Source organism: Macaca fascicularis, chromosome 12, assembly GCF_037993035.2.
Source record: "Macaca fascicularis isolate 582-1 chromosome 12, T2T-MFA8v1.1".
In the NCBI taxonomy this organism is placed as follows: domain Eukaryota; kingdom Metazoa; phylum Chordata; class Mammalia; order Primates; family Cercopithecidae; genus Macaca; species Macaca fascicularis.
The window spans coordinates 4,429,554-4,447,300 of NC_088386.1; the positions used below are offsets into that span (position 1 = coordinate 4,429,554).

The 17,747-nt window shown below is 54.0% G+C and overlaps 1 protein-coding gene and 1 long non-coding RNA gene across 43 annotated transcripts in view; one reads left to right on the forward strand and one right to left on the reverse strand.

The window, feature by feature from the left end:
• Window positions 1-4,894: 4,894 nt before the first annotated feature.
• On the reverse strand, window positions 4,895-8,489 carry LOC141408164 (uncharacterized). The gene is made up of 2 exons (XR_012421047.1): window positions 6,872-8,489; window positions 4,895-5,955 (listed from the first exon to the last, which is right to left on the reverse strand). It is a non-coding gene; the product is annotated as an uncharacterized lncRNA (long non-coding RNA).
• The window catches only part of BIN1 (bridging integrator 1), a 60,045-nt gene continuing 49,885 nt past the window's right edge, over window positions 7,588-17,747 (forward strand). For 33 of the 42 annotated variants that reach the window (XM_045366893.2, XM_045366898.2, XM_045366900.2 and 30 more), the window contains exon 1: window positions 7,588-7,810. In XM_045366893.2, coding sequence (XP_045222828.1) covers window positions 7,727-7,810 — 84 coding nt within the window. In that variant the 5' untranslated portion in view covers window positions 7,588-7,726. Of the gene's footprint in view, window positions 7,811-11,002; window positions 11,131-17,747 lie in introns of those variants that run through there. The other 9 variants (XM_045366894.2, XM_074008791.1, XM_074008804.1 and 6 more) reach the window with 2 other exon arrangements.

The following is a 17,747-nucleotide window of genomic DNA, read 5'->3' on the forward strand; positions in this document are numbered from 1 at the left end:
GGTGTGCACCACTATGCCTGGCTAATTTTTTCATATTTTTTTTTTTTTTTAGTAGAGAAGGAGTTTCACCATGATGGTTGGCCAGGATGGTCTCGATCTCTTGATCTTGTGATCCGCCTGCCTCAGCCTCCCAAAGTGCTGGTATTACAGGCATGAGCCACCATGCCTGGCAAAGGTCTTTATTAAGATAATGGTATATTGGCCGGGCGTCGCAGCTCACGCCTATAATCCCAGCACTCTGCGAGCAGATCACCTGTGGTCAGGAATTCAGGACAAACCTGGTCAACATGGTAAAACCCCATCTCCACTAAAAATACAAAAATTAGCCGGACATGGTGGTGGGAGCCTGTAATCCCAGCTGCTCGGGAGGCTGAGGTGGGAGAATCATTTGAACCTGGGAGGCAGAGGTTGCAGTGAACTGGGTTAGCGTCACTGCACTGCAGCCTGGGTGACAGAGTAAGACTCCATCTCAAACAAAACAAAACAAAACAACAACAAAAAGATAATAGTATATTAGTCATGATTCTTGATTGCAAGTGGCCTCAAATTGGCTTTAGCAAGGAAAAATTGTCTTGGTTCCTATGGCTGATAGTTGGTGGTCGGAGTGGACAGGATTCGGGCATCACTGGGACCAGGTTCTCAAGAAATGTCATTAATTCCGTTTCTCTCTGTCCCTGTCTCTCCATCTCTTCACTCGTCTTGACCTCAACTTCTAGGCAGGTCTTTCGTGTGGTGGGCAAGCTGGTGTCTGGTAGCTCTAGACTCACATCCTTCCAACTCCACGAGTCCAGCAGAAAGGGGAACTTCTGGGTCCCACAAGTATAGAGCATCCCAGGAAAGGTCTTCTTGGGCTCTTCCCAAGAGAGCCCAAACTTCACGTGGTCATCCCTGAGCCTGGGCTCTGTGCATATCACAGTGTAAGAGACAAGGCTCATCAAAGCACATCCACTGAAGAAGGAGTTCCAAAGGAAAGCAGGACAATGAGCAGGGCACACCACAGTTAGAGCATCTGCTACCCACTATAGATAGCCATCATCTGCAGAGTCACTTCTGATACTCCAGGGGCTGTAAATATAGTGTTCGTCATTTCTACCATAACCTAAAGAGGATAATTTACCCCCACATTATAGATGAGGGTTGAACAGCTTAAGTAACAACATACCCAAGGATGGAAAAGTGGTAAATGGAGTAGCTGATTACTTTTCTTTTTTTCTTTTTTTTTGAGAGACACAGTCTGGCTCTGACACTAATGCTGGAGTGCAGTGGTGCAATCTTGGCTCACTGCAGCTTCTTGGGCTCAAGCAATCCTCACACCTCAGCCTCTCAAATAGCTGGGACTACAGGTGCACACCACCACGCCCAGCTAATTTTTTAATGTTTTGGTAGAGACAGGGTTTCATCATGTTGCCCAGGCTGGTCTTGAACTCATGAGCTCAAGCAATCTGCCTGCCTCAGCCTCCCAAAATGCTGGGATTAGAGACATGAGCCACTGCACCCAGCCGAGGAGCTGATTTCTGAACCCAGGTCTATCTGCGCTTTCCAAAATATCATGGAACTTGAGAGTGGTGACATTTTACATGTGAGAAAGGTGGAGGACAATTTTAGTCAGGGAGCTCTTCCTGAACAGCACATCACACTTATGCTGCCCTGAAATAATTGGTGCTGCCTTAGAATCTTCTGCATCCTGAGCAAGACAGCCCCCTCCCTGTTTCTGTAGGAGGTGAAGTCTTCTGTCCCAGGAGGGAGGTACAAAGCTGGTCTGTTCCAGACACCACAGATGACCAAGTGCTAACTGATCTCAGTATAGGACCTACCAGCTGCGTGCCTTCAGGTAAGCCCACTTTCTCCAAGTTTCCATCTATACAAGGGCAGCAAAAGGTCTATCAAATGCAGGATTTTTATGAGAGCCAAGATAGTATAAACAAAAATTGCTTTGTAATATAGAGTGATGATGAGGATAGTAATATTGCTAGCTCAGAGCCTCTTAATTCTTGAGTTGGAGAAGAAAATGGGGCAGGTGATCTTTTCTCTCCAAGGGATAGGAGGACTGTCCTTTGCTTGCCTCTGTTCTTCATGGTTAAAAAAAAAAAATCATTCCCCAAACGAATAAGATATTACACACCTACTAGAATGGCCAAAGTCCGGAACATGAAATGCTGGCAAGGAGGTGGATGGAGCAACAGGAACTCTCATTCATTGCTGGTGAGAATGCAAAATGGCCCAGCCACTTTGAAAGACAATTTGACAGTTCCTTACAGAACTAAACACACTCTTAACCATACGATTCAGCCATCATGCTTCTTGATATTTACCCAAAGGAGTCAAATACTTATGTCCACACAAAAACCTGCACATGGATGTTTATAGCAGCTTTATTCATAATGGCCCGAACTCAGAAGCAACCAAGATGTTCTGCAGTAGGTGAATAAATAAAGAGTGGTGCATCCAGAAAATGGAACGTTACTCTGCGCCAAAGGAAATGATCAAGCCACGAAGAGACATGGAGGAAACTTAGATGCACATTGCTAAGTGAAAGAAGCCAGTCCGAAAACGGCTACAAACTGTATGGTTCCAATGATACGGCATTCTAGAAAAGGCTAAACTATGGAGACAGGAAAAAGATCAGCGGTTGCCAGGGGCTGCGGGGTGGAGGGAGGGATGAACAGGCAAAGTACAGAGAGGATTCTTAGGGCAGTGAAACTATTCTATATGATACTATAATAGTAGACACGTACCATTGTACACTTGCCCAGACCCACAGAACGTACAAGCCAAGAGTGAGTTCTCACATCAACCATGAACTACAGAGGATGACGATGCATCAACGGAGGTGCCTCAGTCGCAACAAATGTCCCACTGTGTTGGGGATGTTGATAGTGAGGGGGGGTGTGCATGTGTCGGGCAAAGGTTATGGAAAATCTCTGTCCCTTCTGTTCACTTTTGCTGTGAACCTACAAGTGTTCTAAAAGCCTGGCCAACATGGTGAAACCCCATCTCTATTAAAAATACAAAAATTAGCTGGGTGTGGTGGTGGGCGCCTGTAGGCCCAGCTACTCAGGTGGCTGAGGCAGGAGAATGGCGTGAACCCGGGAGGCAGAGGTTGCAGTGAGCCGAGATCAAGCCATTGCACTCCAGCCTGGGGGACTGGAGCGAGACGCCATCTCAATACATACATACATACATACATACATAAAAAATAAAGTCTATTTAAAACAAACAAGCAAACAAACACAGAAACATGGCTTCTCCAGCTCTCACCATTTAGATGCACAGCACACACCCTCTGCCTCTGTGCTTTATCTTTCTATTCTGCCACACTGAGGCTTCCCAACTATTGCCCCAGGGGACATTGTCCTCATTTCAATTTGTATTTTTAATAGCACTTCTTTCTGATGACAAAAAGAGTACACGTACAAAGTTTGGAAAAAGAAAAAGAAAAAGAAGTAGGAGAAAAAAAAAAACCCACCCGGAATTGCTCCATCCGGAGATACCAATCACGTTTTGGATAGTGGCTGGTACGATACTGTTTATACTATTTAATAAACTGTATTATCCTGTGAACATCACATTTCCTATGATGAAAAATTTCAAGAACATATTCTTTTGGTAAACATTTCATACGTGGCCATACCATAGTTTAGTTCATCATTCGGCATTCGGGTGGTAATATTTAGATGTGTTCAGTTTTGCATTGTTATAAATAATAGGATGAACATCTGTGTGGAGAAAGCTTTGCCAAATTTTTGAATTATATCACAGGCTTGGAATTATAGGGTGGAAGAATATGGATATTTTGGTTATTCTTATTCTATTACAAGACTGCTTTCTAGACATTCTGTTACCTGTTTATACTCTCAGAAGTAGAATGTGGGAGTTTCTGTTTCTATGGTTTTATTAAGTAACATAATTTAAAAAATAATTTATTGATTTGATGAAAGTGAAATCAGAAATGGTATTTCATTGATTTAATGAACCTTTCTTTTTTTCCTGGTAAGTCTGATCTTTGAAAACTCATTTATTAATTATTTGAATATCCAATTTTATAAATTGTCCATTATATATTGGGGTCTTAATGTTTTTCTTATACATTTGTAAGAGTTCTATTTTATTGTCAAAAAATTTTTCCCTAGTTTCTTACAGTTTAATTTTTACGTCAAACTTATTTTCATAATGGGAATAACCCTTTTCCTGGTAATTAAAATAACAGGCTCTCATGGTAAAAAAAAGAAAAAAAACACACTATAGAAAATTATACAGAAAAAAGTAAAAAGCTTCTACATTCTACCCCTTGAACTTATACTAACATTTTTAGATCATTTCCTCCCAAACTTTTATCCTATGTTTTTATGGTATTTTTTGAAGTTCAAGAATTTTAATTTTTATGTATCTCAAAGCAAGCATTTAAAAATTTCAATATATTCTCCACTGCTTTTGTGTTTAGAAATGTCTTTCTAATCTAGCGATCTGATAAAGAACCACTTCTAAAAAAACAGAGCTGTGATTTTTTTTTTTTTTTGAGACAGAGTTTTGCTTTTGTTGCCCAGGCTGGAGTGTGATGGCATGATCTTGGCTCACTGCAACCTCTGCCTCCCGGGTTCAAGCGATTCTCCTGCCTCAGCCTTCCAAGTAGCTGGGATTACAGGCATGCGCCACAACGCCTGGCTAATTTTGTATTTTTAGTAGAGATGGGGTTTCTCCGTGTTGGTTAGGCTGGTCTCGAACTCCCAACCTCAAGTGATCCGCCTGCCTTGGCCTTCCAAAGTGCTGGGATTACAGGCAAGGCATTATGTCATATTATAGAATATTTAGGAAATTAAGGGGGAAAGAAGTCAGCCTTAATGCCTGGACCGTAACACATCTACTTCCTTTACGCATTGTTCTTTCAAGACATTGATCATGAGCTTTTAATGTATTTTAATTTATTTTAATGTGGTTGCAAGTACAATTTCCTATCTTTTCCTTTCCTTCATAATTATGCCCTAAGCATTATTTTCTTGTTGCTACATAGTCTCGGTAACAGTTGTTTTAAATGATTCCCTAACGGCCCCTCTTGTGGCTGTGCTGTCACAGCTGACCCCATCCCACTGATGAACACTTCCGTTGCTTCCAATTTTTCGGTCAAGCGATATTTTGAAACACCAGAGTCCAGTGAAGCAGAAGCTCCCGCTGTTCCCTGGGGGCTGACTGTAACACAATTTGACTTTGCTCATTTCCTCCTTTCCTCAGAGGAGTGTTGGAAGAAAGCGCTTTTAGAGAATGGTTAGAAAAACGACCAACAGAAAATGAGGAGGAAGGAGATCATGAGCTGAAAGCATGTTGAGCTTTTAGGAGGAAGCTGCTTTAGAAGCCCAGACTGTGTAGGTTTTGCTTTTGTGACTCACGAATCGGGCATGAGTTCACAATAATTTTGACAGATGCTTTTCACTCATGCAGCGCTTGGTGCTTTTGAGGGTTTTGGCTCAGGAAGTCTTGATGCAGAATCTCTGCTTATCATTTGCTGTCTGTGTGACCTACATCAGCGGCGCCTCAGTCTGTCTTCCTGCAGAATAGGAATACAGTCAGCCCTTTATATCTGCGGGTCGGGCATCCATGGATCCAACCCACTGTGGATTGAAAATATTTGGAAAAATACAATAAAAAGTAAGAATACAACAATAAAATAACATAAATAAAAAACAAGACCGGGCACGGTGGCTCACGCTTGTAATCCCAACACTTTGAGAGGCCGAGGCTGGTGGATCACGAGATCAGGAGATGGAGACCATCTTGGCCAACATGATGAAACCTCGTCTCTACTAAAAAGACAAAAATTAGCTGAGCGTGGTGGCGCCTGCCTGTAGTCCCAGCTACTTGGAAGGCTGAGGCAGGAGAATCACTTGAACCCGGGAGGCGGAGGTTGCAGGGAGCCCAGATCGAACCACTGCACTCCAGCCTGGTGACAGAGAGACACTCCATCTCAAAACAAACAAACAAGCAAACAAAAAAGCGTTAACAACTATTTACATAACATTTAAATTGTATTAGCCACTACAAGAATCTAGAGACAATTTAAGGTATTTTGGAGGATTTGTGTAGGCTATATGCAGATACTGTGTCAATTCATATGAGGGACTTGAGCATCCCTGGATTTTAGCATCCACGGATGTGCTGGAACCAGTCCCCTGGGGGATAACGAGGGATATCATGATAATAGGCCCAGAGGAGGACAGATGAACATACTGGGTGGGTCATGGGGCAGCACTGAGCTGTGGTGGAAGAACCCCCAGTGGCCAGAGAAAGAGCAGGAGGGCCTTCCAGGAAAGAAGGAATGGCCTGTGTGAACCCAGGCTGAACCTCTCATTCCTGGGACTCGGTTTTCCATTTGTACAAAGTGCTTGGTTTTTGGTCTGCAAGAGCCCTTCCTGTTCCTCCAGGAAGCCGCTCAGGGACCTCCGACCCTGGCCAGCTCTGCTCCTCTGACCGCTGGGGGTCCTGCAGGCCCTAGCCCTGGCTCCTGTGTGTGCACCAGGCACGTCTAGGCCTCTTCAGCGGGACCAGTCTCTCTGCTCAACTCAACCAACAGTTCCTGAGAAATTTCCAGGGGCAGCAAAGTGCTGTAGCCCCTGACATGTTTTAGGGCTGAATGGGAGGTGGGTATCAGCAGACTCAACACGTATTTATTCACTTAAAACAAGTGTCACTGGTCTACTGGCAAAGCTGGCTAGCAATAACCTTATCTTCTCCAGGAACAATGATCATTAATCATTCCTTCCTGCTGGGCGGAGGAGACGACTCGGCGTGTAGTGGTGGAACGATTGGGTGGTAGAGGCAGAGATCTCGTTCCCTGATCCCGGCGCCTTAGTTGTAAAGTGGGAACAGTAATAGCACCTACCTCTAAGGCCACGGAGACCGAATGAAACAACGCCTGTCAAGTCCCTTAGTACACAGTAAGCGCTCAGTAATGCTAGGTGGTTGTTATTATAATAAATTGTTAGCGAACGGGAAGACCGAGCACCGGTTGGTACTGGGCTAGGCGCCGGAGGCAAAGACGTGGAGATGTCCCGGAGGCGCCTAGGGGATCCGGGCGAAAACCCGAGCGGCTAAGGCCGGGAGGAGGCGGAGCGTCGAGCACCCGGCGGGCGGTGAGCCCGTGGAAAGGGAGGGGGCTCCGGGCGCGCTCTCCTAGCAGCCGCGGCTCCTCTGTTCAGGGCCGCACCCCCTTGGCCGCACTTTCTCTTTGATTTCCAAAGCACTCCTCTCCTCCACCTAGTCTCCTTTCCTGGGTTGCAGGAGGTTACTGCTTGCGGGGGAGACCGAGACGCCAGGCCCGCGGATTAGTCCCCGCCCCGGGGCGGTGTCGCTGGAGCGTCAGGGGAGTCCCGCTCGCCGCAGCCCCAGCGCCGCGCGCGCCCCTCCCTCCTCGCGGACCTGGCGGTGCCGGCGCCCGGAGTGGCCCTTTAAAAAGGCAGCTTCTTGTCCGGAGGGGGCGGGCGGGGGGCGCCGACCGCGGCCCGAGGCCCGGCCCCTCCCCTCTCCCTCCTTCTGTCCCCGCGTCGCTCGCTGGCTCGCTGGCTCGCTCGCCTGCCCGGCGCACGCTCCGCCTCCGTCAGTTGGCTCCGCTGTCGGGTGCGCGGCGTGGAGCGGCAGCTGGTCTGGACGCGCGGCCGGGGCTGGGGGCTGGGAGCGCGGCGCGCAAGATCTCCCCGCGCGAGATCGGCCCCTGCCACCGGGCGAGGCCTGCGCCGCGATGGCAGAGATGGGCAGTAAAGGGGTGACGGCGGGAAAGATCGCCAGCAATGTGCAGAAGAAGCTCACCCGCGCGCAGGAGAAGGTGAGAGAGCCGGATCCCCAGCCGCCGCGGAGTCCCAGCCGCCGCACAGTCCCGGCCACCTGTCCCCCTACCCTCCGACCCTGGGGCCTGGTCCTCCGCGGGGATCTGACGCTGTCACCTCCAGAGGAGCGCTTTCGAGGGGCTTCGGGGTCCCCAGGTTGCGTCTCCCGGCGCTCTGGGTGCCCTCTTCGGTTTGCGTCCTGTCTCCCCACACCCGGCCAGGGCAGGACAGGGCCTCGCTTTGCACCTTCGTGGCTCGGCTGCACAGCAGTGGCCGGCCCTGCTCCAGGATTTTTCTCAGGCGCGCGCTCCAGGCTAACCCGCTTTGGAGGCCAAGGGCCGGGAGGCTGGGAGGCCAGGTGGTGACCCCCCGCCCTCCAGGCCCATGCAGGCAACCCAGGCGGGGCCGGCGCTGGGGCGAGAGGGAGTATGTCTCTCCACCCGCGGGGCCACTGTTCCCCCGGACTCCCAAGGCTGCTTTTCGAACCGGCACCCGCAGTTCCCTCTTTCCCACTGCTTCTCCACTTTCGTTCTCCGCGGGCCGAAGGAGGGATGGGGTTTCCTTTCCCGAGAGGTGCCTGCGGCCTGGAAGCTCCCGCCCAGCCTGGCCCCACCGGGAGCCCAGGGCTGTGCACCCCGCAAGGAGGTGCCCTCGCCCCAGCAGGGGCTTAGCGTTTCCGGCGGCCGGGGAGCGGGTGGGGGCACTGGCTTTGGGAGCCCACCGCCGGGTGGGGAGCTGGCCTAGAGGAGGGGCGTGGAAGGCGCCACAGGAAACCCGACCCCTCCTCGCGGAGAGCTGGAGTGGGGGATGGAGCCGGGGCCTCCCAGGGTGCCCAGAGCGTGCAGGAAATGCAGGGATTGAGAGGTGGGGGTCGGCACCCGGTCAGCTGTCTATCGTAAGCCACCTCTGGTTTATTGAATTGGATCACGCCAGCAGCTGACGCCACTTCCCCTGCCGACTCCGACTCCGAAATCTGAGATTGCAGAATCTGGGTTTCTGCCAGGGTGGCCCCCCAGTGCCCCGCGGCCGGGCCTGCCACCTCTCCCACCCGTCGCGCGACCGCTGCCGGGTGGAGGCGCAGGGACAGGCCGGCCTTCCCCTGCCAGGCCTGGTGGCTGTTTATAAACAATGACTTTTGCTTCTGAGACCCGCGGGCTCCCTAAGGATGCAACCACGTGATTGCTGGGGGAGGGGGGAGAGGGGGGCGCCTAGAGCTTCCCTATACTTCCCTCAGAGTCCTACTGCTCATCCCTGTGTTTCCTGGCTAGGGAGGTGGGTGGGTGTTCATTGAAGGAAGGGCCCTCAGCTAAGCTCCAGATTTGCCCAGACCCAGCTCCCCCACCCCCCACCCCAGGGGAGCAGGAGGAGGAGGAGGAGGAGGAGGAGGAGGAGGAGGGATTAAAGCCCCAGGAATAGCTGGCTGGTGGCTGGGAAGACTTCAGGTTGTGGGGTGGGGGGGTTGGCCGTGGCAGCACAGATGCAGCCACCCCTGCTCCCCGCTGCCATGACTGGGTAATCCATCTGGGTGCCTGGAGCAGGCAGCCCTGGGCCAGAGCCTGCTTCCTTCTCTAAAGGGCCAGGGCGATGAATGGGAAGCTTGGTTAGCTGAGATGCGTTCCCTGCCCCCATCCCACTGGTGTCCCACTCCTTCCTGGCTCCCCGAGGCTCTTGGTGTGTCCCCTTTGCCCTGGTTGTCTTTTCTCTGCAGCGGCATCTTTGATGTCATTCTCAGGGCAGTAGGCATGGGCTGTGTCTCCTCCAGGGAGGTGGTGATGTATCACTGAGCCCCTGAGCCACCATCTCTCTCACTTGAGCCCTGTTCTGTGGCCACGGGCAGTTGGCTGACAGTTGGTCAGTTATGCATGCTGGTCTTGGCCAACAGCTGACCTTGCCCATACCGGGCTTCCTGAGACTGGAGTTGTTTAGTGTTCCAGCTGCTCTCTGCCTGCTGGAGACTAGTTAGGGACCCTCCCCCCCATCAGAAACCATGGCAGTGTGACCATCACGACAGGCATCCCGGCCAGGTCTCTGAAAGTAGCTTTCGCCTCTCTTTGGGATGCAGGCCCTGCTCAACCCACAGCAGCCTCTGCTGTGTGCCTTCCTGGAGAGTCTGTGCCATGGCGGGAGGGGCATCCTCAGTGTCTTCGGGTGGTGATCAGTGCGGCATCTAACTCCCACTGTCAATGCAACTGGAATCCTAGTCTCTTACAGGCAGCCCCGCCACTACACCTACCTTGCCTTAGTGGAGTCAGTGGGTCATGGGGCAATTCGTTTCCCTGTGGCCACAGGAAGGCGTTTCCTGAGCAAGGATGGCAGGAGCTGTGCTGGGAGGCCGGGCGAGTCCTGGCGTCCTGGTGTAGGAAGAAGGCCCCGTATCTTTCATCCACCCTTCTCCCCCAGCCTTCCCGCATCCACTTCCAGCCCAAACATCCAGACTGTGAGGGTGACAGTGTGGTCAAGGGCAGCCTGCACTCTTGTACCCTGGGCCCTAGGGTCCCCAAGCCAGCTCTTTTTTGACTGTTGTTACCTGTTGACCCTCTTGCCTCCACCACTGGTCTGGCTGCTCCCTGAGGGCAGGGCAGGGCACACATCCAGGTGTGTGCATTGAGGATGTTAACTGGCCCCAGTCGGTGCTTAGTGAACGTTTTTGAACAAGGGATTTGGGCCCGACGCAGGCTGATGGTGGATTGATTTGTGTTGTTTGTTCTCTGCCGTCACTCATTCATCAAATCCTGCCTGGACACAGGCCCGGTGCCTCGTCCTGGGCTGAGCCCCCGATGCTGTCTCAGGCAGGGTGCATGTGGCTCTGGCCTGCCTGGAGCTTTTTCTTGAAGGTCCCATGGCCTGTGGCCTTGGTGTGAGGAGGGCATGAGAATAAATTGGAAGGGTTGCCCGGACCTGCCAGCATGGCACCATTGCTCCTGGCCCCCCAGCCACTGCCCCCGGAATGCCTGGGGTGCACTGTGTGTGCTGGGATCTCGAGCCTGTGGGCACCGTGAGGTCATCTTCCCATTGCGTTTGGCTTGTCGAACCCTCTATAAATGATTGTGTCCATTTTTGGGCCTCAGAAGGGTGGCTAGGCAAAGCCAATGTAGGGTGGAGCCTGGGTCAGATGACGGTGAGGATTAGAGGTTGGCAGGCTGGGCCCCTCGGGGGATGGGGCGGCTGCGGAGAAGGACAGCCGAGGGGGTGGGGATCTGGCCTGCTGGCCCCTGAAGGCGCATGGCTTGGGAGTCCTCATGGATCGGGCCTGACGGAGCTGGGCCTTGCTCTGGCCGCGCCGGGCTGACAGTGAGCACAGGAGGAAGGCTCTGGCAGGGTGGGAGTGTGCATGCTGTCCCTCCCTCCCTGCAGGCCCTGAGCATGCTGGAGGGGTGCAGGCTGGACAGTGGGGAGGGCCAGCGGGGAGGAGGGAGGGCCCAGGGTTGTCAGTGCACAGCCCAGCGCTGACAAGATGAGAAGAGGCTCACTAAAGGAAGGTGCAGTGGTGGCGATTCCTACAGCCTCGATGCATGGCCACGGATTGCACTATGCTCAGCTGCGTGGTTAAGGTCTCCTCATGCAGTAGCCACCTTAGCCTCCTCCGGAGGAGCCAGGCCTGTACACCAAGCCTTATCTTTGCAGCAACCTTAGAAGCAGCAATGCTACACCTCAGAGTGGGTGCATGGTCCCTGTAACAGAAAGGACAATGGGGACATAGGCAGGCCCAGCCACCTGCCCAAGTCACCCAGGCCCCCAGTGACGGCACTGGGAGCCCACCCAGAAGCCCTGGCTTCCCCACCTTGGCCACTGACTTTGCAGGGGTCCCGCCCCCTTCCCAGGCCCTAGCACAAAGCTGCCCCCCTCTACCCACATTCCCATCTCTGTCCATCTTGGGGCCCATCTCTGACCTTCTGTCCTTGAATGTCTGAGGTTCTTCCCTGCCAGCTGCTGTCCTGCCTTTTTCTCTGTCTGTCTGTACCTCCCTGCTCCAGGCCTCTTTCCTCTGAACTTGCTCAGGCCCTTCCTGCATCTCTCCAGTCTCAGCTTCCCCTGGACCCGCGTTACTTACGTAGATGGTTCATCTCACCCTGCAGGGAAGGCTTCTGAGCTGGGCATCTTCTGTGGGTGGGCCAGGGTGTGTGGGGGCTCTTGGGTATTCGGTAAAGGTGTTTGGGCGTGGGAGGTTGGAAGCATGGCTTCTAGACTTCCCCAATCCCCCAGGGGCCGTGGATGGCCTGAGTACAGCCTTCTGGCTCATGCAGGGACCAAGTCGGGCACAGGCTACTTGTCCAGGAAGACAGAGAAGGGAGCTCGGTAGGCTGCATGGGGCATGGGGAAGGAGAAGGCATTCCAGGAGGCGCAGGCATGGTCCAAGGTGTGGAGAAAGGGGTGAGGGCATTGAGGATGCCAGCTCTCTGAAGAGAAGGGGTGCCTGGGTGGTAGATTCCCTCCAGATTTCATGAAGTTGTGAAGGCCAGGAAGCTCTATGGATCCCAAGGATTCTCAGAGAAGCTGAGGTTTGAACTCTCTGCCCCTTCTTCAAGATCACCACATCGGAGCTCCCTTCTCACGGGCCTCTGACCAGGTCCTTGCCCCTGAACTCAGCGTCTGGCCCAGCTGGTCCCTGACAAACTGTGTGACTGTCCCTGAGCTTCCAGAATCCCCGAGTCCTACCCTTGGAGGTAGGCCCTCTGTCCTCCTGTCTCTATAAGGAACAGCAGAGCGTGCACGGGCTCTCGGCTTCCCTGACGTGCTGCGGACCCTTCCTGAGCCCTGTTTCTTCGTGTATCAAATAGGGGATAAGAATGGTTCCTCTTCACACATGTGTTGTGGAAAGTAAAGCCCTAGGCAGGTGCTTGGGGCATAGCAAGTGCTTGTTGAATGCCAGCTGTGTGGCAGAGCAGCACCTTGAGTCCACATGAGGCGCCCTCTCCCCGCATGGCCCCACTTCCCAGCCCCGGTCCCCGGAGTGTCCATTACAGGCCTCTATAGACAGCTAATCCCTCCTGAGCCTGGAGCTGATCAGGCTTATGATGCCCACAAAGCCGGGGCAGTGAGTGTGTACGTGCACGCGTGTGTGTGGGTGGTGTGTACGGCGGGGAGGGTTTGGGCTTGGGAATCAGAGAGCGTTAGAGTGAATCTTGACTACTCCCACCATAAACTGTAAGTTCTTTTTCCTGTCTCTGGGCTTAACTTTTCACCATTGGCATATGATGAAGTTTGTGTATTCATTCCTTTATTCATGAAACAAATATTGAGCACCACCATGTACTGGGCACTGTTCTAGGGAGTGGGGACCCAGGGGTCAACAGAACCAAGCCCCTGTCCTCCTGGAGCTGACATTCTCACCAGGGGAGATGGTGAAGAAACCACCAAGTATGGTGGCGGGTGCGTAGAGGGGCGGTGAGGCAGGGACTTACCTGCCCTCAGGACTTCCTACGTGTGTCCCGTGTGGGAAGCCTGTGCTGGGCTGAGGATTCAGGTGTGGACATGACTGTGGGCGCTCACACAGCAGGAAGATTGGGTGGAGAGAGGCAGGTGGGCAGCTCCCGTCTCAGGTGAGGGGCACCCACGGGAGGACGGCTTCCTGTGGGATGCCACCTTGGTTTGTTGTGTTTTCCTAAAGCTGCCTCTTTGGCAAGCCTCCTTTTAGGATTAAGAGTGCGGATGTGCAACCTCGCTGGGTGTTTGTGCAGGGCAGGTGGGCAGGGGCTCCTGCCCAGGATGGAGGATGGGGGAGGCAGGAGGGGCTGCTCAAGGACAGGAGGAGGGCGTCAAAGATGGCGTTTGCTGCGGAGGGCCACTTGGAAGATTCTCATGCCAGGCGGCAACTGTGGGTGCGGTAGAAAGCACGCTGGCTCTAGACAGCTGAGTTTGAGTCTTTCCCCGCACATTCCTACCCTTGGGCAAGTCTCACTGAATTCTTGGAATCCCAGTTTCCTCATCTGAAACAGGGGTCATGATCTCCGCCACTGGGACTGTGGTGAAAGTGAAATGGAAGGTGGGGCTCCAGGTTCTGCTCCTGCGGAGACCGAGACCGCTGGAGGGACTCGGCCTACGGCTGTGTTTGTGCTGTGGGAGAGGCCAGCACCCGGGCTTCTGAGAGGCCGCCACCTCCTCAAGAGGCCGCAGGATTGTGGACCTGCCAAGGGCTGACAGGGGTCAGGGTTGGGGAGCCGAGGAGAGAAGGGCAGGCTCTTCCTGCTCCAGGGAAGCTTTTGTCAAATATTAACTTAAACATAATGGCATTGTTTCCTGCATGCCGGCTGCATGCCGTCATCACTTTGGACGGGTGAGAGTGTTATCCGTCCCATCCACACGGGAAGAAACTGAGGCTGGAGTGGTTGTGTGACTCTCCAGTGGGCCGTCGGGGCGTCCTCCTCCCTTGTGGTCAGTAGGATCAGTAGTGGAGTCTGGCCTGGGGCAAGGCCTTGGAGACAAACAAAGGAGATGGAGGCGTCCAGCGAGCTCCCTGCGTAATGCAGGGAAGGGGCGTCATTGTGACGGACTTTGGTCCCCAAGACCATCCCCTGTTTAACAAGATTTGGGGCCCCTGCAGCCCCCCAGCTCCACCTGGGGTCTAGGCTTACACTTTGGAGTGTGTGGTAGACTCTGGGGTGATGGGAACACCTGGGGTTTCTAGGTACAAGTCCAGAGATGGGGGTTCATGCACGCAAATGAGGACAGACGGGACCCTGCGCCGTGTGCTTTTTCCCACGTAGTAAAAGCTGTCTCCAGTTTATTCCAGTCTAAAAGAACACCCTTGGCTGGGCGCGGTGGCTCATGTCTGTAATCCCAGCACTTTGGGAGGCCAAGACAGGTGGATCCCCTGAGGTCAGCAGTTCTAGACCAGCGCTGGCCAACATGGTGAAACCCCGTCTCTACTAAAAATACAAAACAAAAATTAGCCGGGCGTGGTGGCGGCGCTTGTTATCCCAGCTACTCAGGAGACTGAGGCAGTAGAATCGCTTGAACCCACGAGGCAGAGGTTGCAATGAGCCGAGATCGTGCTGCTGCACTCCAACCTGGGTAACAAAGCGAGACCTCAGTCTCAAAAAAAAAAAAAAAAAAGGCCGGATGTGGTGGCTCGTGCCTATAATCCCAGCACTTTTGGAGGTTAAGGCGGGCGGATCACGAGGTCAACAGATCGAGACCATCCTGGCCAACATGGTGAACCCCCGTCTCTACTAAAAATACAGAAATTAGCTGGGTGTAGTGGCGTGCTTGCCTGTAATCCCAGCTACTTGGGAGGCTGAGGCAGGAGAATTGCTTGAACCTGGGAGGCGGAGGTTGCAGTGAGCCGAGACTGCGCCCGCCACTGCACTCTAGCCTGGCGACAGAGTGAGACTCTGTCTCAAAAAATAAATAAATAAGTAAGTAAAAATAAAGCTTACATCCCTCTAATTTTGTTTCTGTTATTGCTACAGTATTTCTTTAATGAGATGATGGTCATACTCCTTGTTTCTTAATGTTCCTGGAGAGGAAAGAACCATGCTGCTGACCCTGCCCCCCACCACACACACACGCACCCTGGAAAGATTTGCTGGGGGGAATCCCATGCTCTGGGCACTTTGCTTTACTTCCTGACCCAGGCAGGCCCATGTGTTTCTGGCTCCTGTGGTCACCAAGGCATCTCATCCCCTCAACTTGGCTCTCAGTAGGTGCATACTTGTTGCACGTGTGGCTGCATGGATTCTTCAGGCAGTGGGGAGACAGCGCGGATGGCTGGCAGAGGTCCTGGAGGCTCCCTGGGTTTGAGGGTGCGGGGTGGGAGGGGGAGGGATGCTGTGTCTGCAGGATTTAGGTTGGGGCTAGGCTAGTGGGTGCAGATCCCACCCCGCCCCGGAGGGACCCAGGATCGCTTCTCATCACACTGTCCTGTGGTAAAACAGCCGTGGTCAGCTGCTCAGGGCTGTGGTGGGGCCTAACCCGAGCCAGTGGCTGTAGCACTTGGTGCCCAGGAATGGGGTTCTTGTGATTGGCCCGGGCCCAGCCGAGGAGTCCTGCCTGATTTTAGGCCAGATGCCAAGTAGGGCTTGGCCTCGGTCCTCTGCAGGGGGCTGTCCTATAAGAGAAAGCTTTCAGGTGACAGCAGCACTGGGCAGTGCTGACTGGCGGTTCAGTGTGATTTGCTGGACCCAGACGTCACTGTGAGAGCTGCTGCCCTTGGATACATTTTGCTGGCTTTTTGCAAAGCCTCTTCCGTTTGCTTCCTGGGCCTGCACCTTCAGCCCCAGTCATGACCCAGATCCCAAGTGCAACAGCAGGTGGGGTGGGATTGGGGTCACAGGAACAGCATGGGGCGTGGGGGTGGGGCGGTTGGGCCTGGGAGCCCAGGGGCACAGTGGCCTTGGGGCACTGAGGACTGTCCTGTGGTGCCCCTGGGAGAGGGCATTTATGACCCCATACTATGCCCAGCCCCTACTGCTGCCTCCAACCTGCAGACATCTCCCCTCTGCAGTGTGAGGGCCGCAGTGTTGGGTGCCGAGCCTGGATTGTTACGAGGAGCGAGTGGGCGGCTGCAGCAACCGCCACAGGCCTGGGTTGGGGGCGGGGAAAGGATTTATCACTACCGGGGTCCATGGAGCTCAGGCCTTCCGTTCCCTGCAGGCCTTCCCATCCTCAGAGACCCTGGGGCATCCCCGCTGGCTCCTGAAATACGGTCCTTGTTTTGTGGGTCAACTTCTTACTCTGAATGAAGTCCCCCGAGGAGCCTCAGATCACTGGGGTAGAGGCTGCGATGGCTTCGGATTTATACCCTTCGTCATTCTGTTGTCTGTGGCCTGCCCACTGTGGGTCCCTGCTCTCAGGAGCTCCCAGCCTTGCACACAGCACCCATCCCGGGACTGTGGGTTGGGAAGGGCACTGGAGCCTGAGGAGCTTTCCATCAGGCCTTGGCAGTCAGGGAAGGCTCCTCGGAGGAGGTGGAACTGAGCCAAGTTCGGAGGGCAAAGGAGGCAGGTGGTAACGTGGGGAGAGATGCTCGGATGGCAGTGGGAACGGTGCTTGTCAGGGCCCATTCAGGGCCTGAGTCTGAGAAGATGGGCAGAGGCTGGGCCTGGGCCATAGTCTGGGGCCCCTGGGAGAGGCAGCCTCTGCCCTGGGCTCTTCAGCTTCCCTCCTCATGTTGCCTGAACTGTTCTTCTATCTCCTAGTCTGGCCTCAGCAAAGGACTGTGTCTTAATTGTCCTGGGTTGCGGGTGAGGGGATGAGCCTGGAGTCTCCAGAAGGAGTGGCCTGGGCCAGATTAGAATCCAGTTGTGCCCAGAGTCTGGGGCAGGGGTTGGGCCCGGAGTCCACCCCTGTTAGGGCTGGGGACACAGGGGCCAGGTGACACCTGTCGCTGGAGGGGCAGGTAGAAAACATCCTGTACCTGCCCTGTCTCGTGCGTACCTGCTTCTCTACCTGCTGCACAGCCCAGGGTGACACCAGGAGGGCTGGCGGCTGGGAGGTCCATCAGTGGATCCGCTCACCCTTTTTAGGGCACCCCTGTATGCACGGCCCTGTGTGGCCAGGCCATTGACTGGGATGGCCATGGGGGTCCTTTGGCTTCCAGAGCTGGGTCAGAGCTAGGAAGGGGCCTTAGGGGAGTGGTCCTGCCAGCTGTGGGGAGCCCTGGCTCCAGGATAGACCCCCGAGTGGGGAGTGGGCGCAGTAACGTGAATGACGCCGCCGTCTCCGTTGTGTGGATGGAGATGGGGGCAGTGACTGGCAGCGAGGGGTTTCCACCAGGCCCGTGGCTGGAGACGCTTTGTTGGAACCGCAGGGCTGGCAGGAGTGGGTGCCAGGAGAGCCTTTGCCAGCCCAGCCCTTTTTTCCAACAGCTGCTGCTACTTTCTTGGGACCTTTGCTCAGCTCGCCGTCTCCCTGGGGCTGCGGCCAAGATGACTGAGTCCAGGGCAAGCTGGGGCCCTTCTGGCACAGAGAGGCCTGGGGTCTTTGGCCTCCTATCCT